The 27,672-nt window shown below is 42.4% G+C and overlaps 1 protein-coding gene across 1 annotated transcript in view; it reads left to right on the top strand.

The window, feature by feature from the left end:
• PKDCC (protein kinase domain containing, cytoplasmic) overlaps positions 1 to 27,221 on the top strand; it is a 37,004-nt gene extending 9,783 nt beyond the window's left edge. Inside the window, exons 2-7 of the mRNA XM_064446136.1 lie at positions 5,022 to 5,144; positions 8,193 to 8,464; positions 12,105 to 12,184; positions 12,894 to 13,001; positions 22,969 to 23,142; positions 25,948 to 27,221. Of these exons, the coding sequence (XP_064302206.1) occupies positions 5,022 to 5,144; positions 8,193 to 8,464; positions 12,105 to 12,184; positions 12,894 to 13,001; positions 22,969 to 23,142; positions 25,948 to 26,033 (843 nt within the window). The 3' untranslated portion in view covers positions 26,034 to 27,221. The remainder of the gene's footprint in view (positions 1 to 5,021; positions 5,145 to 8,192; positions 8,465 to 12,104; positions 12,185 to 12,893; positions 13,002 to 22,968; positions 23,143 to 25,947) is intronic.
• The last annotated feature ends 451 nt before the right edge of the window (positions 27,222 to 27,672 follow it).

Genomic DNA, 27,672 nt, shown 5'->3' with positions numbered 1-27,672 from the left:
ACTATCAGCAATGAAGGGAAATATTTAAAACCCGAGGGATAACTAGATCTTAGAGTGACATAAATGTCTCAGAGCATGTATTGGTAAATCATAGCTGTATCAGGCAGTGCTGTATGTTCCCGCTTTCACAGGGGTTGTCCCAGTGCTCCAGGAATGGAAGATGAATCCAAGAATTCATTGCATAAAAAATATTAAATTCACTTTGGTAGCAATAAAGTGGCAAGAGCTTCTAAAACGTGCTGTTCTGGCTTTGACCAGTAGCAGCTCAAACGAATGGCTCATCAAACAGCTAGCAATGTCAGTGGGAGCTTTTTATTTCCCCTGGGCACCAAGTCACTACAAAATACCATCTTGACAAAACCAGCTTTGATTAAGTAACCCTGTGTCTATGTATTTTTGAAATTCAAGACTGTGGCAAGTGTTGACTACTGTTGTTCTTCATAAAAGTGATATTTTCTTCAATTGCACTTTTCTCTTGTGGGGCAGCAGTTAGGCCTTACGGTCGTTAGTGTGGGCAAGTCCAAATGAAAAGAGAATTAGGTTTCTAGAAATTACTTCTGGTGTAATGCGTTTGATGTGTGACTTATATTACAGCTGGAAATAGTGTTCTTGAAGTTCCTGTTCCTGGAGTCACGGAAATCTCATGTTCATTAAAGAAAAAAGGGGGAAATTTTCAGCTTTTTTGCTTGTAGAGAAAATCTAAAGGTTATGAACATTGAGGGCTAAAAACTAGCAAGACAAAGAAAAAGATTCTCCGTGTGTTGTGATTTTTTTAGGGAAATAACGTGATCTGTACAGGGGAATTTTGCCCTCCTGTAGCCGTGGCAGCGATTCTGCCGCAGCTGGACAGAGCCCGGGTTGGGGAAGGTGACCGGTCCTACCGTTCCCGACTGAGCAACCTCTGTAAATGAAATGTAACACTTTGGCGGAGGTTCTGGCTTGACATTTATTTTTCTGAAAATCCAGCTAGGGTGTCTACGCTAATGGAGGAGGGCCCGTTGTTTGCACAGTCTTACCCTCCTGATGACAGCTTAATAAGCTCCTTTATTTTGTGTTTTTATTCAGTAAGCTTGTCAGCTTTTGTGTAGGGGCTGACCTCTGCTTTTGCCCTCTCCCCCCGCCCCAGCTCCTCTGAAAGGGGCGCCTCTGTCCCCATAATTTGTAGTAAAAGGGAATTATAAAGGGAGGTGAACTGACTGGCTGTAGGGACATGGGCTACTACAAAGCAATATAACTTACGCAGGGGCTGACCCTGTGTGCCCAGCATGCCTAAAGACTATTGAAGTCAGTGGGAGTTTTGGGTGCTTAAAGACTGATGCAGGACCAAGCCTTTATGACTGAGAAAATCCAAACAGCGAGGGAAGGAATCGGTAAACAGGGCTACTGGAAATGAATTACGGCAAATGATGTGAGAACAGGTCAACATTTCATATCTGGCATACGTTTTCCTAAACAGACAGAAAGGCATCCCAGCAGTGTGACTGTTTGCTATTATATTCTACACAAAAATATATTGGGGTGGCATTTAAATGCAGTGACTCGAGATAGCAAAAAGATGTGGGATTATATTTCTTTCCATTCATTTAATTGGAACCATGCTGAAAAGGCGTATGAAAACCACGCTCTTGAATATATCTAAAGTGTAGCTTTGCGATGCTGAGAATGATGTCCAACCTAACAGAACTTCAGATGGAAGAGATATTTTGGCTCATCTTCTGCTTCCAGCTATATTCAGTTTCCCCGTGTTGTTATTTTTCTTGTTATTGGATGCATCCAGCTATCTGTTTCTTTCTTCACCATCTGGGAATACAAACCGTTTTGTTTCATTTCAGACCTTAAAATGGATTGGACAAAAACAAAAGGAAGGGAAGGGGAAAAAAAAGTGTTTTGAGTAGCACCTCTGTACTTGTTTCTGTGTCTTAATAAGTCAGCTTCTTAAACAAAAGGCCTAAGAATTACTGTCTTGGAATATATTGCATCTCTATATATATATTCTGTATTTTGTAACATCTGTATGCTGGGTGGTGGTTCATCAGGAGGGGATGAATGTAACCATTTTAGATGCTTAACTGGCTGTTGGGACTTGCCCAGTTTGTAATCATGGTAATTGCACATACAAATATGGCCATGTAATTACATGTGCATTTTTGCATTTAGTTTCAGGAGTTCATTTAGAAAAGCATAAATGCAGCCCAATAAATCCTTTATATCTCAGACTTCGGTGCTTTTATAACTCTATATAATTATGTAATAACACTGCATCTGGAGAGGTTTCACTAAAGTAAAAGCAATAAAGAACTCAGGTTAGATTTTTTTTTTTGAGTTAGACCTACACTAGGTTGCTCAGTGCTGTGTTTTTCAGCTTCTAAGATTCGTCAAGTTCAGCAGTGCTCATGCAAGAAAATTTTCTTGTGAGAATAAAGAGCAATTTAATATGAAACCAAAACTGGATCAGGTCATTTAAGCTTCCACAAAGACTCAAGTGATTAAATGAGTATTAATATAGTAAAATATACACCAAGTACTCAGATACCCAGGCAGTGAAGGCTTTTGCCAAGGTACAAATTGGATACTAAAATGAAAGAATTACTTACGAGCAAAGTTCCAGCTCTCTGAGAACAAACCTAAATCGTTACTATTGCTATTGGCATTCACGGATTGAGATAAAATAGACACAAATAGATACTGTAATTAATTTCTACTTATGTGTTCATATGCACATAAATAGATAGTAAGTCTAATTTATCAATATTTTGTGTGTACAGATCTGTATGTCTTACGTTTTTATAATCAAATGAATATATAATTGTTGTTTGTCTTCCGTATTTCTACTCCTGGGATGGTTTTCACAAATGCTGAGAATGTCTCATGAAGACTGGTATCTTTTTTGTATTCAGTTTTATTGTGAACCGAGTTATTGCGATACTGTCATTTCCCAGTCTGGATTGCTTGCTAATTTCCCTATGGCTTTTCCCTCAGCGGATAGTATTACTATGCTAAAGACAAGTGCTGAGCTCTGCAGATGATACAGAAACAGATGTTTGATTTAGGCACTCAGAAGTCAGGGTTTTCAAACCTACCGACCCTCATCCTGCCTTTTTAGTCTGCCCACACACAAGAGGGATGTGAAATACCTAGTACGAACTGCAGAATCCAGCTTGCCTCTGAGAAAACATATCTATTGTATTAAATATCTTAATTTAATTTCATTTTTTGTTAGTTCAGAAGGCTTAAACAGAATTGTGCTGATGTGATCCTCTAAGATAGTTTCGCAGCACATGAAGATTTGTGTGCTGTCCATAAGCTTCACAAAAATGGAGTCACAGATGATAAGGAACAAACGCAAGCCTGGTCTGAATGGCTGTAGATTAAGAAGTGATTGCTGTTGCAATCTTTGTCATGGTTGTGGCAGCAAAGAGAAAGGTCCCTTTTCCTCTTTCAAATGTTCATATGGGCATCTATCACAAATTCTCTGTTGTGCATCGATGCCAAAATCTTTTCGGCATGTTTTAAAATACAATCTTCTAGCTCTTTTTTTGTTTAGGTTAATGTCCGTGTTTAAGCAGCTGTTTTGAAATACAGCGCCATTTTTACACCAAAAAGAAAAATTGTTTACTTCTTTTACATTTTTCGGCACCCTTTTTCCCTTTAAAAGTAGACAGCTACAGTCAGAGCGAGCAGAATGTTTCATAACACATCCTGTATTTGCTGACTTTAGCCTGGTCTTTGCTTTTCTGTCTGGGAGGGTCACAAGCCGTAAGAACGTGCTTGATACTCGAATCTGCTTGCAGCAGTTGTGTTCAGCCTCATGCCGCTCCCTCCAGCGATGGCACTCGCTAGCCTGGCTCTCTGCTTTGCTGGTGAAGCAGGGTTGGTCCCCGTCCTGGTCTGCATGAGCCTGGCTTCTTCTGCAGGGGCGTATCTGAGTCCCCTCCGTTCAGAGGAGACTCCCATCATCTTCTCTGAGCTTTTCAAAACTAAAAAAGGTTTGAAAAGTCAAATGACTTGGGGCAAGGCAGTAGAGGAATAGCAACAGGGCATTTTTTAATGCTGCATTTTCACAGAGAGCCTTTTACTGTATGATTTATTTGACTGGGGGCAGAGATTACGTTTAATTTTATTTCATGTGCATGCTGTTCTGGCTGGAAAGTTGCAGTCAGATCCTTATCAGGCTCATTTAACTGCCTCTCTGCCAGGGTTTGGCAGCGAGTTTGTAGAAGCCTGTCCCCCAGCCCTGTCAGACATTGTCCCACTCCATATAAAGCAAGACGTCTCTTCTCCACAGTCTTTAAATATTCTTCTTGTGCAATTATTTGTGCAAATGAAAATTAATCATTCAAATGCCCTTGGAAAGAAAATACAAGAAGGAGCTGGAGCATGGCCGAAATTGCCATTTAAATACTTTTCAATTGAGGAAGCTACTGGCAGATAATATTTTGAAGTATTTGCCATTCTTTAATGATACTGCACACAAAAGTCCATCAAGCATAGCGAGAGGCAATTTCTGGCTGGGGAAAAGATAAGTTTTGGCATTTCAATTGCTTTTCAAGCTGTTGTGTCATTGAAATACACATTGCCACTCAATGCACAAACAGTAGTCCTATGGGAAATGCCATTAAAAGCTATTTTGAGATGCCTTTTAAGCAGAAGATCAGTCTTATTTAGCCAAGTATTACATAGGCTGAACTACCTTTCCTCAGATATAATTCTGTTTCTGCATTCATGGATATTGTAATTTTTTTTCTTTTAAACATTCATTGGTATAAGGTCCCGTGCAGAGGGGTATGCATGGGGCACCTCACTGGCCTTGTGCTGTATGATGCCCACAGAGACTCTGCAGTCTAATTTGGGAGTCACTCAAATGAGAGGATACAAAAGCTAGTGGGGGGACTTCAAGGCAATACAAAGTGTAGAGCTCAGAGCCTTGTAAGAAATGCTCACTTTGTACCTCATCCATGGAGAAACGTAAAAGCGTGCCAAGATACGTTACACTGATATTGCCTGGTTGTGATTTTTTCCAGCTCTACGGCTATTGTTACCAAGATAGCAATGACATCCCAGACACACTGACGACCATCACTGAACTAGGCTCGCCTTTAGAGATGATTCAGCTTTTACAGACTTCCTGGGAAGACAGATTTCGAGTGAGTAACAACAGTTTTAACAGGACTTTTAAGAGAGCGATTAATACAAAATACCATTGAGCACGGAACAGGTTTTTTTGTACTATGCAGTGCAATTCACATTTATTAAATGCTTGCTTTGCTTATGATTGTGTCTTGATTTAGAAACAACATCTAGCACTCCCTTTCTGCAGTGTTTGAGATACTGTGCTATTTGTCTGTTGATGTTATCTAATTGTAGCCCGTTATACGCTTTTTACATAATATCTTCAAACATTTCTTACTCGAGGCCCAGGATTTTTGGCGCTGAGCATTATGCTTTGCAACGGATTTAAACAATAGAAGGATGTTACATTTCTGTCTTGATCCTTATCATAGGTTGGTTTTATAATTGTTTTCTACTGCTTCCTGCTCTGTTCATCTTTTACTGGGGGAAGAGTGAAATAAACATACGCAAATCTCAAACCCGGGTTGTCCACCACGTTGGCAATTTACCAGGAGCATGAAGGTCCCACTTAGTTTGTCCAAAAATGCTTTGATCAAGACAGTGCTGTCTCGCTCAGTGTGTATTGGGATGTGCTGTCAGCTGAGGGTAACTCCCCAAGACGTTGCAAGGCAGTAGCAGTCCTCATCTGAAACACTTCGGATTGCGTGGCTACTCTGTGCCAGAAAACTAAAAGCGCGCCTGTCTGATCATGGAGATGAACCAGCAAGGTGCAGCCCACGTCTTTACCACTGAATTCTTGGACACTCTGAAGGCCGGGTGGCTGCATGCAGGATGCCTGTTGGAAACGGTCCCTGGGCTGTGCTGCCTTCTGGATCGTGTCTGGGGACTGTGTGGGAGAGCAGCCTTGGTCCTGGTCAGACCTGGGCCAGAGACCGTGCTAGCAAGGGTGCATGTGGGATTAAGATTCTGTGCCCAGGAATGTTCCCTGGCAGAGTTTGTTTTACTAATATAGATGGAGCAAATTTGTTCCCTGTGCTAAGCTTCAGCTCCCTTTTCCTGAAAGAAGTATGGTCTTAAGTGGTAGAGGTACTTGTCACAGCTCTGGAAATACAGGACCTGCCTTCGGCTCATCTGATCCAGGGAATGCAAATAACAGACTGTGGTGGCAACTATGTACAAAGTAAATGACCAAGAGATATTATGGGTAATAAACAGGGAAGTTTCCTTCCAGCATGGATATTTCTGAGTGGGCAATTGCAAAGGCAGATGAAGGAGAATTAGATGAAGGTGCTGAGTTGATTCTCAGAGGTGGAATTACAGATTAAACATTCCTGTGACCACTGTAATGACATCTTAGATAATGTCATGCTCATTAGCTTGTCTAGGATGCAACTAATGAAGAGAAGAAGGAGGAAATGAAACCATATCTTCTTGATAGATGAGACTTCTTTGTAGTCCAGTCCTGAAAGCAGCTGCATAAATATTTGACCTTACCAGGTGTTGAAGGACTCGGAAGTAAGCTTGCTCCCCAGATCAGCACCTCTGCATTCGGCAGAGATGCGTGATACTGAGCAAAGCCTTCATTTGTGCGCTTAAAGCTTGTCATACAGGGGCATTTGCAGTCCCAGCCTGGCAGCAGGTACGCAGGGCAACAGCTCATTGGGGCTCAGCCTGGTCACAGAGACTGCCAGTGCAGGAGCAGGGGCTTTTTGGCATTTGAGAGAAGGCAATCATTTCAGATGACAACCTGTGTTTTGATGCAGGCTAAATTCTGGGTTGTTTGGCAATTGAAGACGTGTATTATGGGTTAGTTTGGGCTGGATGTGGCTTTTATATATGGCATATTGTAGGATGGCACATACATGAATCCCATGTCCTTCCAGAGGGTGGAAAGGGTGGTCAAGTCTGGCATCCCATAACTAGGCCTGTGTTCATCTACACCTACAGGCATCTCCATGTGAGTTGTGTCATCCTGTAAGTAGGGTAAAAATGTTCTGGTCTGGTCAAGCAGGAGAATGATTATAGAAGCGTGAGATAGTCCTAACATCCCACGGGTGAAGGGTCTGTGAGGGATCAGTTCAGACACACTCAGCTTTCTTACGAAGGACGCATTTAGGTGTTCCCCTGAGTATAGTGTTTATGCCCTGGGATTGAATTTGGATTTAACTACTTCAATGCACGTGGCCTTAACAGTGTATTTTAACAGAAAACAAAGATTATATGTAAACAATAAAAAGCTTGTTAGACTGAGTAAGACCTGTTATTAATTTAATACATAGAATAAAAATTCCAGTATTTAACTGCATTCATATTAATGCTACGTTTGCATTCATATGTTACATAGTGGACTTTAAAGGAATGCATGAATTGAAAACAGTACTTTGGTAAGGGGGCTGAGTTCAACATTCATCGAGCTTGCTGTCTAGAAATAGTTACTCAGGTTTCTAACGTGCAATTGAAAAGTGCAGCATCAGCACAGAGCTCCCACCCCAGCCTCAGCGTGGCACATGAGGGTTCACCAAGGTAGACCGATATACATGCTTACCCTGAGGCACAGTGAAGAGTTACGGAGGAGCTGTGAAGCTCCTCTTTCTGGGAATTTGCTTCCTTCTCCCCTGGAAAAAGGCAAACATAAGAGGAATCAGTGGAAAAAAATTATAAAGGCCGTCAAAAGGTGGGATCAGTGCAGAGGGAATACAGACACCGTCTGCAGTTGGAGCTCCAGGCATGGGTGCAGGGCCGTCCAGCCAAAACTTCCAGACCTGGAGTTTGTAAAAGAGCAGAATCGGGCTGCGTGGTCAGGGCCTGTGCGTAATGTGTTATTAAAAGTTAATGCTTTTATTTCTGTTAAAAGTAAGAATAGCAACAATGAGCTCTGCTTCAAGAATAGTGTGGGAAAGCACTGGTAAAGAAGCTTATTTTTGTTTCAAGTCTCTAAGGGTTTTACAATCAACTATGTTAATCCTTTGAAAAATACCTTAATTGCAACATTCAGTTTTGAGGATAAGTTATAGTGCTTATATTAAGTCACATATTTATGAATATAGTTTCAGCTAAAGTGGTTTCGTTTATAGACTTTGTACTGAGAAAATAACGCAAGGTACCCACGTTTTGCATTTCAGATATGTCTCAGCTTAGCTCGGCTTCTGCATTATTTGGCTCATTCTCCTCTTGGCTCCGTGACATTATTGGATTTTCGCCCTCGGCAGTTTGTGATTGTGGATGGGGAACTGAAGGTGACAGATCTGGACGATGCCAGCATCGAGGAGAGCTCCTGCACCAGTAACAGCGACTGCTTTATGGAATTCCCCGCGAGGAACTTCACCCTGCCCTGTTCTGTGGAGGGACGGTGTCAGAGTATGAATGAAAAGAGGAATCTCTACAATGCCTACAGGTACATGATTGGATAAGGTAAAAGAGAATTAAGAGTGGACCAGACGTCTCCAGCATCCTCTATAGTTATTCACATCAATGAGTATGTATTGTCTCAGAACCATTGCCCAAGAGTAAGTGAAACCATGAATAATTGTTTCGTTTGTGAAAATACATAGCATTTATAAGTTTGGAAATGTTTTGCATACTTGGAGTGTGATTCACCACTTTTAGTCTAATTTTACATTGGTTTCATTCCACTGAATTCTTCACACGAGTAGAGATTTTCATAGAAGTAAATGGAGGTGCCTATGGAGATGGGGGCCCATTAGCTCTGTGGTGAGCCAATTCAGGCAGCTCTTCTTCAGTATGCGTTAAGAGGGGTCATCACATGATCTCCACCACTGGCTGAGGGAAGGGCTGGCTTCAGAGGCAGAGTTAGAGCTCAGCTCTTATCCGGTGCTCTGGCTCAGTGCCCCTTGCCTCACTGGAGCCTGACTCAGTAGGGTGATAACAGTCCCTGGTGCAGCCGCGGGGCCGCCGAGCCCCTCAGTTGCTGATGATCTGGGGCGTAATCCCGAACCTTTGAGAGCAAGCGGTGCCCCTGGTCTTTGCATGGGCAGGCGCTGGGGGACTGGCTCCCGGTGCTGTGCCTGCTCCATGGCAGCGCCATGCCCGCGACGGGGGACACAGAGGTGATGGGTCACTCCAGACCAGTTGGCCACGCTGAACAATGCGTTCAGCTGATGCGTCTGTCTCCAAATTTGTTTTTAAGGGTTTCTTCACATTTACAGTGGAGTCCTTCTGGGTGATGGCTTTATGCTTGTGGTCTTGGCTCTGCCCCATCCACCATTGCTCCCTTTGGAGGGCTGTGCCGGATGCTGGGGGAGCCGTGTTGCTGCTTTCCGATAGCCGATGCTCAGTGCTGCACTCCTGCCATGGCCGCTCCAGCTGACAGGCGCTGCTGGGGCGGGCGGCTGCCTTGTCTGATCCAGATAGAGGATGGAGGATCTCAAAGCAATGCCATAATGGTGTGCTCATTTCTTAGACTTCCCTTTCAAGTATCGTGCCATTCACTGCCTGCCAGACCACAGCGAGGAGAGGCTGCTCCAAAGAGAGTCTTCTGCTTTGGTCCCAGGGTGCTCAGCAGCATGTGTGTTGGATTAGCTGACCACACTGAAATGGGCTGCACCACATGACAGCCATCTGCAGTTGTGCAGCACAGTTTTTAGTATGTCCTGCAAAATTTTCCATTTCCATTTGCTTGGCTTAAAGATCTTGCTTAGCTTGCTAGCTTTTGGTTAAGACTGTTTTACTGGTCTGGCTAAGAAACCTTTAATAGGCACCCATCCATCTCGGGCATAAGTGGGGATATGTCTGCGGTGTGGTGGGCTTGTGGCAGGTTGCTGGTCTCGCTGAAGGAAGCAGTCATTTTCTATTACAGTTCTTAATATTGCCTTTGAACCACTTACCAGAGTGTAGCACACGCACAGTGCCCCAGTGTTTTCAGCCCCTGCTTTTGCTTAATTCGATAGACACAGTGGGTTTTTGTTCAACAGCAGATTCATGCTGTAGTAGGCTGCGACCACCCATGCTAGGGGATAAGCAAGAAACTCTGGACTTGTCTTGGAAGGCTAAATCTTCAGTTCATTAGGTATAGGCTACTAAATTTCGTATTTTCATGGATGCGCTCTGTTGCTGTAGGGTTAGAGATTGCCCTCAGGAAAGGGTTGCTGGTGCTGTTAGGTAGAAGTCAAAAGCAGCAACATGTCAAACAGTGCATAAACGTCTTGTAATTTTAACATATAGCAGGCCCTAGCCTTGAAAGCATAATTAGTCTATCTAGCTGGTTGCTTTATGAGGTAAATAATTAAAGGAGAGAAGACATTTTGGAGAAAACTCTACTGTGCAAGGACTGGCCTGTTTTGACTTTCAGATGGTTACCTTCTGTCACAAATGTGTCTCAGTGGGTTTTCCTCCAAATGTTTGGAGGAGCAATTTTCAAAGCACTGGACAGTTTTAAAAGTAAGGATAATTAATATTTTGAACTATTAACCAATGGCTGAGATGAATCCTCCATCACTGACAATTCTTAAATTAAGATCAGATAGTACTTAAAAAGAAAAAAGAAAGGGGAAAAAAAAAGGCCGTAGGAACAAATGTGAAAGGATCTGACAATCTCTGTTATGCACATCACAAGGGATGCCACTGGCCCTGCAATCGATGAATAACAAATGTTCCTGCAATTAAGTTGTGCAGGCGCCAGTGTCTCTACATGTCAGAATTTCACATGTGCGTGTTTGTATTAGAACAAGTCGTATATTTCTATGGGCATGCAAAAGAATAACCTCCGTGACTCGCATCCATCCAGCATTTAGTTACTGAATTTTTGCAAAGAACTATTTACAGTCAGTCAGACTCTGCTTTATAGATCATCTCTAAGCAAAAAAAAGTGAGGTAAAATTTACCAGACAAATTATTAATCGCAAATGTTATGCTGCTCTTTAGATTTTTATATGTAGTTACATTGACTGTTACATACTCATCGCTAGAAAACCTACCTGGGAATAATCCTGCTTGGGAAAATCATAAGTACTGTTTTTGCAAGGGATCAGAAAGGGAGTTAAAATCTCAAGGAAATATTAATTGTGTAAGTGGAGTATGTCAGCTCAATAATACCCGTGTCTATGATCAATTTTTGCTGTCAGTAACTTAATTTTTTAATTCATGCTTATGTGAGACTTCTGCTAGTCTCCTTCCTGAGCACAAGTGTCTGGAGGTTTCTGTTTGACAATGTGGTCTCTGTATATGAAAAAGCATTTACTTTGCTTTGCAGGTTAGATGTAAAGCAGGGCAATTTCCCAATTGTGTTCCCATTCTGCTCATTACCTAATATTTATGTGGGATAGTTCTATTTATATTGTCAGATCCTTAACAGTCCATCTCCATGTTAGGTTCCTGTGATGCTGAGCTTGCAGTGGGTAGTCATGTTGGCAGAGTAATAGAAATTTAAAGGAACAGCGTGAAAATTAATTGTACTTCAAGTGATCATAAAGGCATATTGGTTTTTCTTTTGTAATTAAAAGTGTTAAAATGGAGACTATACATCCATCGATGAATATCTACACGAATGCATCTTGAATTTAGATAAATGATGGGAACAGGGAACACATGCTGAATTGCAGTGGCATTAAAACAATAGAAGAAGGCTTTCTCCTGGCAATTCACTTGGAAGTCTAAGAAAACTGTAGAAAAGAAAATAATAGTTATTTGAAATGAGCAGAGATTTGGTTTATGTGCTTTCAAGGTTCGAAAAAAATCCCAAGACTTCTGAGTCGATGGCATCCTTTTAGTTTGTTAAAGTACAGGCAGCTTTGCAAATAGTCACAGTCCACGAGGCTTCATAGCAAATTTCTGTATTAATGCAACATTTACATGTAGTTACAAGGCAGCCTTGTATGTAACAGCGTGGTCAGACATCTGTGCGAATAGTCTTAGCTATATATTTGTTTGACTATAGAATATTATTATATTTCCTGAATAGGTCAGCAGCTTATAAGCAATAGGAATTTCATTCCTTATGTTGTTCGGTAGTTACCAGATGTTTGTAAACATATTTTGTTTTCCTTAATTTTTCAATATGGGTTACTTTTCCATTGCAGGTTTTTTTTTACATATCTTCTTCCACACAGTGCTCCATCCTCACTGAGACCATTACTGGATAAGATAGTCAATGCAACAGGTAATCTCAATAAACATGGTAATGCCAAGTATTTCCTTTTTTAGTGTGACTATCACATTTGGGATGCGGGGAATGCTGCTTTTATGTTCTCTGCAATAGTTCACCGGGGTGAACTGCATCAGAATGCAGTTCCTTGTTCGATCTGGAGGAGCCCCTGTCTCTGGCAAGGGGAATTTTAATGATAAAAACAGGATACTTCCCCATTGCCAACAATACCAGTGGTGCTTCTATACCTCGGATGCCAGAGGCAAGTGACATTACCATAGATCTTTACTAATTACCAACACAGTGCCTTTGGGACAAGAGTAGTTGCATGTGCCTGCAAATCTGATTTGAGGGTTTTCGGTGTGTTGCTCTAGGGGTTTTATATCTTGTCCTGTGTGTATTCAACGGGGAAGTTAATGATGCTGGGTTATAGCTAATTAACAAGCAAAGCCTTCCGAGTTCCCTATATTGGCTAAAGTTCGTCCCTCATGGGGAGCTCACCGCAGTGTCTTCTGTCTGCAGGCCTGGGGTTCCCAGCTGGATGAACCAGCCTTTTACATGCCTGGCTCATGTCAGGTATGAAACCCAATTTGTAGTAACTCATGGACTTCATGTCCACATCACAGCACCACTGGGCTCTAATGCACTTTATTCGAATGCAACCTCATTTTGTCCTGTGCGGGTTGCTTCTCATCTAACTCATTCTTCGTCTGTGCTTCTAAAGGAGAACTTCACTGGGGAATAGATGAGACGGCTGCTCAGCTAGAGAGAGTTTTGAATCTGTATAAGAGTGGAGAGTATCTACAGAACACGACACGGATGCCAAAAGCTGGTAAAGTAGTCTTTCCTGAAACCTAAGATCAGAGACTCTGCTTTGTGTTTTATTTGAGGTTTGAAAGGGCAAATGTGCAGAAAACAGGACTTAATGGCCCTTGAAATCGTGCACATGATAATCTGTTGTCTGCTTTTTGCTTCCTGTGTGCCTTCTGAAGCCCTTCTTACTACATGAGGTAGCTGGACATCCGTAGGTGTGAGCAGGCTGCAATGGGGATAAGGAAATCCAAGAGAGTGTTGCTCTCCATAGCAGATCTGTGGAAAATGTTTTTCATCACATCCATGTGCTTCCCTGCTGTTGGAGTATCAGAACTTGCCCAAACACAAGTTGAGAGGAATCTAATCAAGATGCTGTAACCCTCTGTGGTTTTCCTGGGACTTGCAGGAATTTCTTGCCACATAAGCGCTTGTAGGCTGGAAGAATAAATTTTTGCTTGCTTTGCAAGAGAAAAAGAATGTGTCCTTCAGCTTCTGCTAGCAATAGAATAAAACACAAAAAAAGGACGGGGTGAAAACAAAGCTGCATCATAGTATCTTTTTCATAAAATCTCTGCAGCACCACAGGTACGTAAAATATAAAGGTATTGTAAAATGCTGTTCATCAGCTATGTTATGGAGGGATGTGTATTCTTCCCGGAAGGATAGCTTGTGGAATTATACACATCAAAGAAGATTATGTATGATGGAAATGACTTAAGTCTAACAATTGAAAAAGCTGTTTTGCAAATTATTTTTGTGTACGTACAATATTCATGTCAAACTGTCAATATAATTGACTGCAAGTTGATAGGAAAATTATGGCTTTGCTGCAAAAGCTCAGTAAAGAGGGAAGGATGGGTTCTAAATGAAGATGAATGTTGGCACAGGGGGTTTGAAAAGTTCAGTGAACCGTTTGCTCTGGGAAGACACACAGGAGCCAAATTCATGCCTGTCGTAGAACTGTTAACCTCAAAGGGCCATGACACCAAGGATGAATTTGACCCACTTATCAGAATAATTCAATATTTATTTTGTTGTAAAATTGGCAGGAAAATTGTTACAGGTGTTCATTTAACTTCCTAATTTTCAGCTTTTCATCACAATCTGTGCTGAGTGAGGCCTGTCAACACAGCAAAATTATTTTCAGCAGTACAATCAATAGTACAAACACGTCCTTTGTTGAAGAAGTGCCAGGAGGGCTGAAGTTTTTCTGTGATGCTGGTTGATTCCAGATTTAACTGCCATATCGGGCAGTTTTGAATTTTAGACGGCTGTCATGTTTATAAAGAATCTCGGGGACTGAAGCTTAGGACAGCGGTAGTAAATGTAATAGTAGAATTTTCTACTAATATGGAGCACAGCTTCGTGTGTATTTGGCTACTGTAATAATTACACATTTTTGTGTTAGTTTAATTCCATAGAGTCCTGGATAACGTAACATAGAATCTGCAACCTGTGTTCATGGTTAGCAACGCCCTTCTGTGCAAGGAGCCCTTTTTACTTGTAGGGCACTGCTCGTAGACGTAGGCACTCTGCAGTGTGAGCAAAGATCTTGAAAATCCATAGATGCTTTGTGTAACATATTTGGCCAGTCTACATTAAAGTCCACAAGTGTAATATTGAATTCCTTGATAGGAAAACATTCTCAACCAATGGCAAGCCTGAGAATTCAGATATCTTAGTGGAAATTACACTTAGATGAGATGTGTTTTCAGACTTAGCTGCCATGCCTCTAAGATATGCAGGCCTGTTTCTTGTTTGTTCTAAGGCTACTTTAGCCAAACAGAAAAGGGGTTGTAATTTATTTCTATTTTAAGGCTTCCTTTCCTTGCCAGAAAAGTATGAAGAAGTTGTAACATGAGGGTGAAAATATACCTACCTACTAAATCATATCAGTCTTATTCTGAACACATTCCTTTCTCAACCAGTATTTGGTTGGTAACACCATGCTAGAATAATTTTTAATATTCTCAATCCAGAGATTATGGAATTAGAAACTATTAATTAGATATTATCCAGAGATTATGGAATGAGAAATTCTCCTCAAGTATGGTGAAGGTGCAGGAGAGTGTGACAGTGGTGCTGGAAAGGACCGGTCAAGTGATCAACCTCTTCCCGCTGCCAGGACGTTCCCAGCTGAGCTGGTGTCCTGACCAGTGAAACCAGGGCTGAAACGCTGAGCAGGCTGAATAATGTTCCTAACTCCTGGTGGGTGGTGGAAGGAGAGATGGGGTGTGAAAAGGGACAACTGTGATACTTTCCCAAGCTGTCAGCTGAGGTCTTGCTTTGGCCCTATTTGAGGTCTACGAGGACACTATGTTACTCTCTGAAATCAAAGAAATAATATTTTTAAGGTTGTTGGGTTTTTTTAGAACTTTTCTGCTTTGCACTGCAGCATAATGAAAGTTCAAGGAGAGTGTTTTCCAACTCAGTGCTAGAAAACAACTTGGAAAACAACTAGAGATGATGGTTTGGTTCACAGGCCAGATTGGAGTTAATCAGAGCTTTGCATACGTACGCCTTTGCGCCAAGATCGAGCAGGCACAAGTGCAGTGAACAGTGCACAAGTTCACATTGATTCTGCTCCAGCTGAGGGAAGTCTCACAAGGTGATGGGCTCCCAAGATTTTCACTTTCTCAAACAGTAGAAATGACAAGAATTAACCATGCCAGTCTCCTCTGGCATCTAAAGAGTTGTAACAAAATAAGGCCTTTCTGGTGTATGATCTGTTTTGAAATCCTAAAAGCAGAAGTGGAGGATAATTCAGATCCAAGAATTGCAAGATTTTTGTATTATTTTTTTTTTCTAAAAGAAACCACAGAAAGTTCTGGTAATGGTGCTTCAGAATTTGTCTTGGGTCTAAATGCTTTGAATTATCTGTTGTCTTGGATATAGCGTTGTAAATTAATACTAGGAAAGAAGACATCATGATCTCATGATCTTGGGCAAGTGATCTGAGGCCATAAGTAAAACACAGACTTTGAGGAAACAGTCTGTTATCTATCTGAACCTATGGTTTTGAAAGGAAGACCTCCTGCTATATGAACACCATGAAGTGAGAAAGGTGATATTGATAATCAGTGGGGAAGTGACATAAAGAAAGTTCTTGTCAAGCCTAGTGTTCCCACAAATAAAGTTTAACAAGTTGACATAGTCATATTACAGAAGGTCTTGGATATTAAGCTTTCACTGTGCTTCAGCTGTAAAAGATTTTATAGTGCTGTAAATTATATTATGCTCTGGACTTTGCATTAGTATCTTAGAAACAGAGTAGAGGCGCGGGAGACATTCGATAGCTATGTATGTGTTCTGTAATCATAAATCACACTACTGTTAATGTTGATATAGGAACATTACAGTGTTTAAAACATCACCATGAGCAAATACTTTTTATATTCCATTGACTGTTGGTCTGTCTTGCTGGAATCCAGAAAAATGTGAATTAAAACAGAAACCATGTATTTTTTTTTCTGACATATGTTATCTAAAAATTATTAAATCTCTCCCTTAATTATCCAGATTAAGAAGACTATAAAAAAATCTACTGACGTTCATCAGTAAAGTCCTGCCCCAGTATCAACATTTTTATTACTTCAGTCGAGTGACACTGATTTGTACCAACTGGGTGTCTGGCCCTTGAGCTAAGCCCCAGCCCCTCAGTTAACTCGGAATTTACTCAGAAATGCATGAAATCAGCTAACACTAGTAAATCCAATAGCTTTGTTATTCATTAAAGCTAATAGATGACCCATTATTAGGCCTGAGGGTGTGCAAGCCCACAGAAAGGCATAATTAGCTGCCGCTGTTAGTTGAAAGTACATTCTCAATGCTAAAAAAGCTGGAAGGCTGGACATAAAGCAAAGACACTTCATGTTTTCCTTTGTCTTAAGACAATTTGGCAGGATTATGCTGTATGTAAACATTTACAGTACAACAGTGTTTTGAAAAAATACTCTGCAGGGTCACTATAGCAACCTGCTTAGGAAATTGTAAATCCACCCAAGAATTATTGAAATCAAGGGGGCGGGGGTTGTGTGTTTGTGCACATGTGTATGTGCGAGAGAGACATTTTGCAAGGTTGCTGGAATATTGTTGGAGGCAGTTTGTATATATTACGGCAGGCCACAATGCAAAGGCTAAAGTAGGCTGCTGAAGGCGCACTTGAAGGCTCAGCTGGGAACATACTGCGACCCAATCCTTGCAGCCCAGATTCCTGTTTTATCTGGCACTTGTGCATTTGGTGTTTCTTTCCCAGGGACGTCAAGGCTGCTTTGTGGCCAGCTGAGGGGGAAAGGTGCATAGGGCTGCAAGCACAGGCAGAAGGTCTTCCTCTGCACCCTGCTGTGCACAGAGCGCTTTTGCATCAGCAGCCGGGCCATCCCAGCACACAGAGGAATACAGGAGCAGGTTCCTTTTGCACAGCACTGGAAATACGGTGGGGCTGCAGAGACTGTTGGTTGCTGCTCAATCGTATCTCCACCATTGTGCAAACCATATGCCCTATTCACCGAGTAACATGTTCTGCTATTGCTAAACTTCTCTAGGTCCAACTTGGCAGCGTACAGCACAATGCTTTCTGCTGATGAGTTAGGTCCTCAGTTCCTTTCAAGAACGCTAAAGAGGTCGCCAAGTATCTTTTACAAATCCCGCAGGCGTCTGTCTTTAAGCTTAAATACCCCACACATGTGACCCTAGACACCTTTTGGCTTGTCCATCATCAGCGTCATTGTTTTTATGAGCAAGTGGACCAGATGCAGCTTACAAGCATCTGTGGCACTAGTTTGGGCTAGTTGCTTTCAGTAAATCCGTGTGCACTGCAGAGGTGGCCGTGGGTGCAGAGCAGTTCCGCAGCCCGGTGAGTGGCCCTGGGATGTGGGGCACGAGGCAGGAAAACCACTCCAGCTGTATCATGTTAACAGGAATAAAATGTAAGGGAACATGTCGTTCTTCTTATTTATTTGTGTTTCGGTGACAGCCTGCATACCGGTTTAAATATGGCTCTACTGTAAGCACAATAGAAGCATATAAAAAGAGGCAAGCTTACTTCGCTTCCAGCCTGCACGCGGGAAACAGCCAAGGGACGGAAATACTCACCAGAGAAGCAGGGCTATCTCCCGGTCTGACGGCAAACCAGTGTCCTGCCAGGCCTGTCTGTCCTTCCAAACAGTTGGGATTCGTCAGAAATGATTGAAAGCAGAGACAGGCGGGATACGCCTAGCATGTCCTTGTCTCAGACGCACCAAAAAATAGCTTTCCTTAGCACAACTGTGCATACGGCTTTGCGAGGCTCATTGTCAGAAGCATGTTTAAATGTGAGGTATTGAAGCATGAGGAAAATTTCAGCATAAAATGAAGCGTACTAAAAACATAATTGTATTATTGTCTATTTAGGATCTGATTCTGTTCTCCATAAGCTCCCTGTTTGTAGAGGAAAACATGGCTCAATACCACTTTTTGCTGAGATTGGCAAGATCAGGCTCTTTCTGCTTACTTGTAAGCAGAGCAATTAAAAGCAAATCCAGAGTCGACTGCCAGTGTTCCTCTCGAGAGTGGGGGAAAAGAGGAGGGAGGAAAAGGAGCAACATGATTTCTCTCTCAAGGATGAACGTTACTGCATCTTTGTCACTGACCCATGGTGTATTGGCAGGTGATAACTAGAAAAGGGAACTGGGCAAATTTCCAACGAGTAGCTTGTAGTTGGTAGTAAAAAACGCAATCTGTCTGCTGTGGCTGAAATAAGCGGTCATTAGGACTGATTAAAGTCAGATTTAGGGTGACTCAAGCAAGCTAAAAGGGGGAAACCACAGGCGCATTCACATGGTTTATTATATACTTGTGGAGTTCTTTATATGATTCAGTCTAGTACAGTCAAAATGAGTATGTTTAGATTGTAGTTGGCTTTGGGACAGCGCAGGTGATTTTTGGTGGAAAAGTTTCAGAACAAGATTTTAAAGCATTGACTTTCTTTTGTAGCTCTTGTCCTGGTCAGTGATGCTGCAGGTCGCTTTTAAAGGTGGCTCTCTTACCTGTCACAAGAAGATGCTTACGTTGAAAATTGCTATGGGGGCTGGCTAGCACCGTAAGAAACTTCTAAGAAGCTTTTGGCCCAATTGAAAGAGCATATTTTGATTGACAAGGACAAACCTGTAAAAATATTTTAAAACTATTAAAAATATTGCAAAACAAAACTTTTGAGGATTGCCCAGCATAGCAAGATATTTTGAAGTTTCAAAATGTTTATGGGGCAGGAAAGGTGTTTCCTAGTGGGATTTGTGTAACTGTGAGCAGCAAATCAGCTCCCATAGGTTAAGCTGGAGTAAATCTGTCATAAATGACATCAAGATCAGGCTTACTGCATTACATTTGCTTCATTCCTCACCAAATCAGTAGAATGAGAAAAGGATTCTTTTTCCCTTGTGATACCAGCAGCAGCATCTTGCATTTCTCTGATCTATTCCTTGCCGTTACCTTGATAGACTTTATGTACTCTGTGCCAAGCTACGTGTATGTACGCAAAAGTGTAAATTTATGGCTGCATTTATAGTATTAGGCAAGTATTTATTGGTTTTAAACACCATTAGTCTGGAAATTGACCAGAACTTTGACCTTTTTATGATGTGATTTACTGCCGTGAGCCTTCAAATTCCATGGACTCCATTTAAGCAAGTTTCAGGTCTTGGCAGGACAAAAACCTGAGCCGGAGCTGTCTTTAAACTGGTGGAGCATTGCTTAATTGAGCAAATAACTGCACTGTAGTAACCAACATTATCATCTAAAGGTGTAGGGGAAGCCCAGCTCTCCTGTGGGCTGGGGCTGATGTGGCACATCTCGATGGAGGGGCATCCTTCAGGAGCGTCCTTCTAGTTCATGTGAGAGGAGTGCATTTCTTTACAACTCATACAAATAAGGGTTAAGGGGTCAGCTCCCTAATTTGTTGGTGTGTAAACAAGAGATTCCAGGCATATTTGCCTTTGCCATGCAAACGAAGAAGGCAGCTATCTTGCTCTGCTTGAGATAAAGTAAGTTTTATAGAGAAATGCGGTTTTCCTCAGACCAGCGCTTGGTTGAGGTTGCAATGAATTTCTGATCAGTTCTGACACTAGTAGTTTAAGAGGAGATCCTGTGTTGGCTTCCCAGGACAGCGGGAGTGCCTGGCTGGTTTGGGAGCACGAGCCAGGGTGCAGGGCCGTTGCGTGTCCCGCACTCTCCTCCTTGTGGCCACCCTCTCATCGGGATGCTCTGGAGATAAGGTGCTCTTGGGCAGCCACCCTTGCAGCCTGCCATGGAAATGGGGAGAGGGGCTGCCTTCCTGCCTTTCCCTCTCACTGCATCCCGCTCCCCTCCCCAAACTGTAGGCATTCAGCAGTCTGTGCCAGTTTGGGGGAGCTGCCAGAAGCTGCCTCTGTGGAGCCTTGGTGAATCTGCTTTCACTTAGACTCTAGTGGCTGTATTTTCACCTGTCTGGTGCTTGATGATCTCCCAGCCAAGGAAAATGCTCTTTGCATGCGGATCATGCTGCTGTGTACCTGTTATGCTACCCTGTTCCCATGAGTTGTTGCAGACGGTAGTGGCTGCCCTTGTGTAGGAACTGGTGAGGAGCAGCAAGGAGAGAAGGGATAGCCACAGGGCTCTGCTGCCTGGTGAGACCACCCCAACTACTGGCGTGGAGATTTCCATCCTCTCTTGCACCCACAAGCCAGGACCTCGCCATCACCATCGCAGTTATTGCTGGCCCAACTATGTCGATTAACGTGTCCAAGCTGCCCGAATGATTTACCAGGTTTGGTCACCTTGAAAAAGTCAATGGAAAGGGAGAACTTTATCTCCTACCTCTGACAGAGCCTTAGGTCACGTAAATCACTGCTGCTTTTTCAAAATCTGTTTACGTCAGCCAAGAGCCTAACCCCTGACAGCTGTACCAGGAACAGTGCTGAGAAGAAAGAAAGCGCTATAGGCATATTAAGAGGCATATCTGTGCACAGAAGAGTTTAAATATTGAATAATAATTCAAAATAAGGGTCTTCCAGATGGGCTCCTGCCTTGTGTGGAGAAAAATACATAAAGTGACATGGGGCTGCTCTGCTTAGTGCCCTGATGGCGTGCAGAGGAATGCTGCAGCTCCTTCCCAGCTCCGGCACGGAGCCTGGCAGGCTCCAAGAGCGCCCGTGGGAAGGGCTGGGGCACGCTCCCTGCTGACACAGAGAATCAGGCAGATGCTTCATCTCCTGCTGTTGCAGCAAGTGGCATCATTCTGTGAACGTCCTCTGTGGCATGAGATTTGGCTCAGTGCAGTGCTAGGTGGCACTTCTGTATCCGTGCCCATTTTATATCCAGTCAGCATGGCATGCACACTGATACAGATAGTTGTATATGGTGCCAACAATGGTGAATTGATTTTTTTGCATCTCATTTGCACACACCATTTTACCTTGCCTGTTAGGTACAAATCAATACTTAGCAGTTACCCATACCCATAAGAGAATATCACTCAGTTACATTCAATTGAATGTAATAATTATTGTTACACTGTGCAGTTGATACAGAAATTTGAAGAAAAGGGACTTGACTTATACAGCCAGTAGCATTTTGATTTATGCTCTTGACTTTTCTTCAGAAGAAATATATATATATATGTTTGCTGGAGAAATGACCATTTGTAATGTGTAACTATGTTTTGATTTGGTTTTTTTTTTCTTCATGTGCATGAGCCTGCATTTTCTGAATTAATGAAAACTTTTTTGCTTTTATGTGGGATATGATGAACTCCGATTTTGCTTTTTGTTTGTGAGTGTTTCTTATGATACATTCAGTGAGCCAGGCTTAAAAAAAGAATGCATTTACTGCATTTGTTTCCCACTATTTCAGACTGTGTGGTGTGAACGAGCACTTGTGGATGTATACTTCTTTTCCCAGTTGAAATACTGGCAGTTTAGAGTAGTAGACGCCCTCACCTCTGACTTGCTGGTGTTCGTACAATGTGCTGCCTGAAATATTAGCAGGCTGAATCTGCAATGTCAGGCAGAAAGTGCCTGAACCAAAGTGACTTAAGAATAGGCTGTGAGTCAGGGCCAGCAGCTCTGGTTTCCATAATAGATACAATTAGAAGAAATAAAGAATGTTATTTATTTTTTTGAATAGGATGTGGGGGGAAGAGACGGGGGGAACTGTCAATTTGTGTGTCTGGACTCTAAATAGAAATGTTTATAAATGATTAGTTGAATTTGCTGATGCATTCATTAGAGAAACCCCCGTCAGTGGCTGGGAAAGTGAGAGGAGCTGTGAACAGAGAACAAGAGGCAGCTCATAAAGGCAAGTGAGACTGAACGGCAGCCAAGGGAGAGGAGTAATCGGCAGGGCAGCGCGGAGGCGCTGGGCGAGGACCACGCTGACGTGCTCCCGCTACATTTTTTTTTTTTCCCTTCTTTTCGGAGGCCTATCGAGCAACTCCTTTTTTGTGCTAATCTGAGCAAGCAAAAAAAAAGTTTGCTTAATTAAAAGCCTCTCTTTTCTTCCTTCTCTAAAGGGGCTGGAGGAAAATACCATGCTCTTCTGAGGGAGAGGGAGGGCTGGGAACGCCTGGTCGGGTCTCACCCCGACAATCCTGCTCACTGTTAAGAAGTAGGACAGTGAGTCAGTTCATTCAAGTGGATGCTGTTTATTCAATGGGACATTCTTCCTGTAAAACTCCTAATAAAACCAAAGCCTTGCCTACGCAGTGGGGAAGGGGAAAGGGTTTTGTGCACAGACTGTTTATTTACAGAGACTTTCTGGAAAAAAAGGTGAGAAGAAGAAAGGAGGAAAGGAAAAGGAAAGTAAGGTGCAGAGCTATAAACACGTTTGGGAGTAAACTGGGACTGGTACAGTCTAGCCTGTCACCTTTTCCATCATATATCCTGCTCCTAAGCTGTTATAATAAACCTTGCCTGTTAAAAACAAGAAGTTTGCTGGAGCTTTCAAAACGATTGCTTTGCTGTGGTTATTTGCAGAGTACAGACGGGTGCCTGAAGCTTTTATTCCTGATGAGAACTACAGATGCTGGCCATCTTACCATCATAAGGGCTGCCTCCTCTCTGTGTTTGACGTCAACGAAGCCATTGAGATATGTGACAGCTACTCCCAGTGCAAAGCCTTCGTCTTAACTAACCAGACAACTTGGACAGGTAGGTCGTGGATGCTGCTGAGCAGAAACAGCATCTGATTCACATATTCTGGCAGCTTTAAGTGTTTTAATACAGTTTGGGGAGTGTCCTGTGCCAAGCTGTGGGAGCCACCAGCATCAGCGAGGAGTTACTGAAGCTCCAGCTGGGGTGGTTTGATTTTTTGGTGGGGCTTCTCTTTGTCTGCTGTTAGGGGAGCAGGAACCTGTGGGCAGGCTCAGAGGAGCGGGCACCAGAGGGCTGCAGCACATGGACCATAGGTCTCCAAACCACGGAGCCTGAAAACTTTATTTTAAAACACAGCAGCAGAAACAACAACAACCTGTGACCTGTTTTCGCAGTTTAACGTGCAGGACATGGTCCAGCATCTGGATTTAAATACATCTTTCCAATCCATATGGTGGTTGCAGTTTGACACAAAACCAAACAGGTTCTCCCATGCATCTAGCTGGGACTTCCTGACTGGTATCAGAGATGCCCTGCTGCTGGTGGGAGCACTGTGCTTCGACCAATAGGGCTTTGGCTAAAGGACAGTGAGGAGGGAGGGTTTAGAACCAGGTAGAAGTAGAAGTAGAATTTCCAGGGGATAATCCCATTTGCTACCACAACTCGTTTTCTGTCTAACGGAATACACTTGTTGAAAAGAGAAGTGCATTTCCAAAGGTCTGTGGGCCTGGCAGTCCCCATGTGGTTCCCCTGAAGGCAGGCAGTCAGTGCCTATTGACATCAAGTGGAGAACTGGCCCTGGCTCACTGCTTCTGCACCAGACTTGTGCCAATTTCAGGCAACTCCAGAGCAATCCGAGAAACAAAAATGTTACAAGTCTCTGCTAAAAACCTCTGGTAGCTGCAGTTCTGGAGTGGCTGAGGGTTTCAAAAACATGAATGCCGCCGGCGGCTCCCGCGCCCCTTCCGTGCGTGCCCAGGAGAGCTGCCTGTCCCCATGGCTGGCCCCAGCCAGCTCAGCATGCAGTGTTCCCCTGAGCACGCTGCACCCCTTGAAGGGTAAGGAAAAAAAACATGTTTGTGCCTATAACGTGCAGCGGACCAAATCCATGTTCTTTTGTAATCTTCCCCTGAGATAAAACACCCCCTGAAGTTGGGGTGAGTTTTTCTTCTGTGTGTCATCTCCACACTAACTAACTGCTTTCCTGCCTGCAATTGCGATTTTCTGCTAGGGCTGGGTTGGCTCCCCTGTTCCTGTCTCTTGAGAGGAAGGGTGGCTGATGCTAGCCAAACCCAGCAAAAGCTGATTTAAGTCCTTGCTCTGCCACAGACTTTAGTGTAGCAAGTTATTTAGGCTCTGAGGCTCAGCTTTCTGTCTGTATATCTGCGATCACAACATGTCTTAACCCTAAAGTCAAAATTTACCCTGTGTGTAGTCAGGTGCTTTAGATGTGCTTAGTTGAGCAACATAAATACACACCATAAACCAGGCTTATATGCCTTGCTAGCAGGTCCCCAGCTCTGAAAGCATCACAAATAAGTAGAAACTTTAGAGAGTTCATACGTTTCAGAGTGTTTTAGGCAGTGTAATGCTATGGCTTTCTGCATTTCTTGTGCTTCTGGGGGGTTTGAACAGAGACTTCCATGGAACCTAGAAAAGACTATATTAACCTTGCCTGTGGCTAACCAGTGACTACTGGGTCATCATGTCAGACTATTTATAGTCAGACTATTGAAGTTAATTAACATACTAAAAAAGTAACTATCATAGCACAGGGAAATTCATAGGAATTTTAGAGCAGCTTCTGTCTCAGATTAAAATAATAAAAGCAAATGAGACATAGTAGCAGTGTTTCTAGTCTTATCATTCCCTTTACTGTGCCGTTCCTGATGCGTGAGCTCTCGAGTCCCTGAAATCTGCAGAATGGAAATTTGCTCAGGCATCCCAGTTGCCATGTGATACTTTTTAAGAAAATAGTGTTATGGGAGCCCTGTAGACAAGCAGGCTGGAAGTAAATAGCATTTGGTTTTCTGAAATTTAGAGAGAGGGAAGGCAGAGGTTGAATAGCTGTGGAAGATCTCTCCGTGACCTCTGCTCCAAGGAAAGGCAACGACAGTGCGGGTCCATGGGATGACAGGTAGTCATCGAGAGGCAGGGATGTGAATAAGGTGCCAGGTCAGTATGCATGGGGAGATACAAGAAATGAGCTGCGGCTCGCACGAATAGTGCTGGGTGAAACTTCACCAAATTCAGTCCCTACTGACCTCGGAGGTGTATGTGGTTCGTGCTTGACACTGCCCAGGCTGTTAGCACTTGCTGGTGCTTTTTGTATGAGGAGTAGAAACCTTGTTCCAGCTTGTTTAAAACCCGAAGCTACGAAGTGATCACCCAGCACTATTTCAGAGAAAGTCATGTTTAACATGCATTGCACTGATGAGTTTTGCAAAGATTCAAGCATGCAAAGATGATTCTGCTGCCGTAGAATCGAATGCCCTGAACCTGACCTGTTTTTATCAGTGGGAGAGTCTTTCAATACGTTTCTTTAAAGGTCATGTGATATTTTAATTAAACTCTTCAGACCTTTCCCTTATTTACTGTGGTAGCTGTGCACAGCCGTCTCTTGACCATAATTAGACAAAAGTAAACCTACTGAAAGCAGGGGAGATTCGGTGTCATTTTAGATGAAAGCGTTTCAGTTTTATACCAGGTGAAGTTAAGAAAGAGTTCACTCTTGGATTGCCCAAAGAATGCATAAATTGAAGAAGAATATGAAATGTCAATATTTTAAAGTTTGCAACCTTTTGCTCACCATGTTTAAGTATTTTTTTAAACTTTCCTCCTCCCTTTTCCTATTCGGTGCAGGTCGGCAGCTTGTCTTCTTCAAGATGGCCTCAAATCATATCATGCCTGATCCTGACAAGATAACATATGTGAAGGTGACAGACTGACACCTAAAGTGGCTCAGTCTGACATGTGAGTGACAAGAGCTGTTTCTGTATAAATATAGGCAGCTGTTAGGTATAAGGTGGCTGTGGCTGGAGAGATAATTGCACTATTACTCATTCTAATCTATAGAGTGCTAAACAAAACTTTAAAGAAATAACCTGCATGACCAGGATGAATGTGCAATAAACCAACATTTTGAAAATGTGATTTAAAAAAAAAAACCAAAAAAAAAACCAAAAAAAAAAACCAGCAAAGCAAAATACAAGATAAGATACACTGTTAGGGTATAATTTTGGTTGTAAGTCAGCTCTGGCTTTTCTAACCAAGGTTAGCATAACGTTTCTGACCCGTGCATGTGTGCACAGGGATGAAAGTTGATCATTTCTATGGAAAGTCTGTATCCTCTGCGCTGATATTTATTTGGGCACGTACAATCACAACAGAGTAACTGAAGCATATCAGTTTGTAAGCCGAATAGCAAACGTTTCTGAAGACAATCAGCATTTGTGTTAAAGCTATCAAATATGCAATGCCAGTGTATTTGTCAAAAGGAAGGAATTGGTTATGTTTAGAATTGCAAGACTGTAGCTAATTTTCATTTTTGCTTCCAATGTTATCATAAAGTTTCATTTTTAATTTAAAAGAGCCATTTTGTGGGTCTAGCAAATCACATAAGCATATGAATAGTCCCAGTGAAAGGGTAGGGACTTACCCAAGTGCCGAGTGCTTTGTTGAATAGGGATAGGCCTAAGCATATGCTTACAATTAAGCCTGTGCTTAAGACTTTTGTTGAATCGAGTTTGAATTGTTCAGGAAGCCACATCTTTGACAGACTGGCAAAGCAATCCAGCTGGTGGAACAGTACTAGTTTAATGACTATCTTGCAGTTATTCGTATTTTTTATCATCAAATCCTCAGCTTTCTAAGGCACCGCTTGCTAATTCTTAGAATGAATGAAGTAAATGACCTTAATAATGGCAAATGAATGCTAGCCTTAATTCTATATAAAATGCATTTTACAGGCATGGTGTGTCTAGAGAATTTGCTTTCAGTGAAAGCAATAAAGTAAATGCTAAAGTGACCAATGTCATACTGTTTTGTAGTTTGTACAGTCAGGAAAAAAAAATGTGCTTTTGTTTCTCAAATTGTTTATTTTTGTAAAAAAAAAATAAAAGATAAATAACAATTTCTTTCATACTCGATTTTTTTGTGTTGCAAATAAATGCCTACATCCCAAGACTTAGACATAATATATTGTATGTAAACTTAAGTCTGGAATATTTTTTCCAGCTAGGAACTGAGGTTGTTCCAGTGGCTCCCAGTAAGGGATGTGTTTCTGGGTGTGTGCAGTGGCTTTGTCTACGTGGTTGCCTGTTGCAAAGCAAGTGACTGGTAGAAGACAAGGCTTGAGCAGCCTTTCTTTCTCTGTAGTTTGAGTCGCAACAGTACCAGTCTTTTAACATTTGGAAAAGGTGAGGATGAGCGGAGAACCTGAAGGAATTATTCATTGGGCTAAATGGTAGATTTTCTTACTGGGCTTTACCAAGGAGGGTCTGAGAAGGAGAGCAGGAGAGCCAGGGAAGCTGGACAGAAGTGCTCATAGCCTGTGTAACTACACAGGAGAGACGGTGACACCACCGG

The sequence above is a fragment of the Phalacrocorax carbo genome, chromosome 3, assembly GCF_963921805.1.
Source record: "Phalacrocorax carbo chromosome 3, bPhaCar2.1, whole genome shotgun sequence".
Taxonomy (NCBI): Eukaryota; Metazoa; Chordata; class Aves; order Suliformes; family Phalacrocoracidae; genus Phalacrocorax; species Phalacrocorax carbo.
The sequence above is the reverse complement of the archived record's forward strand: the minus strand, read 5'-3'. Positions and strand labels throughout refer to the sequence as shown.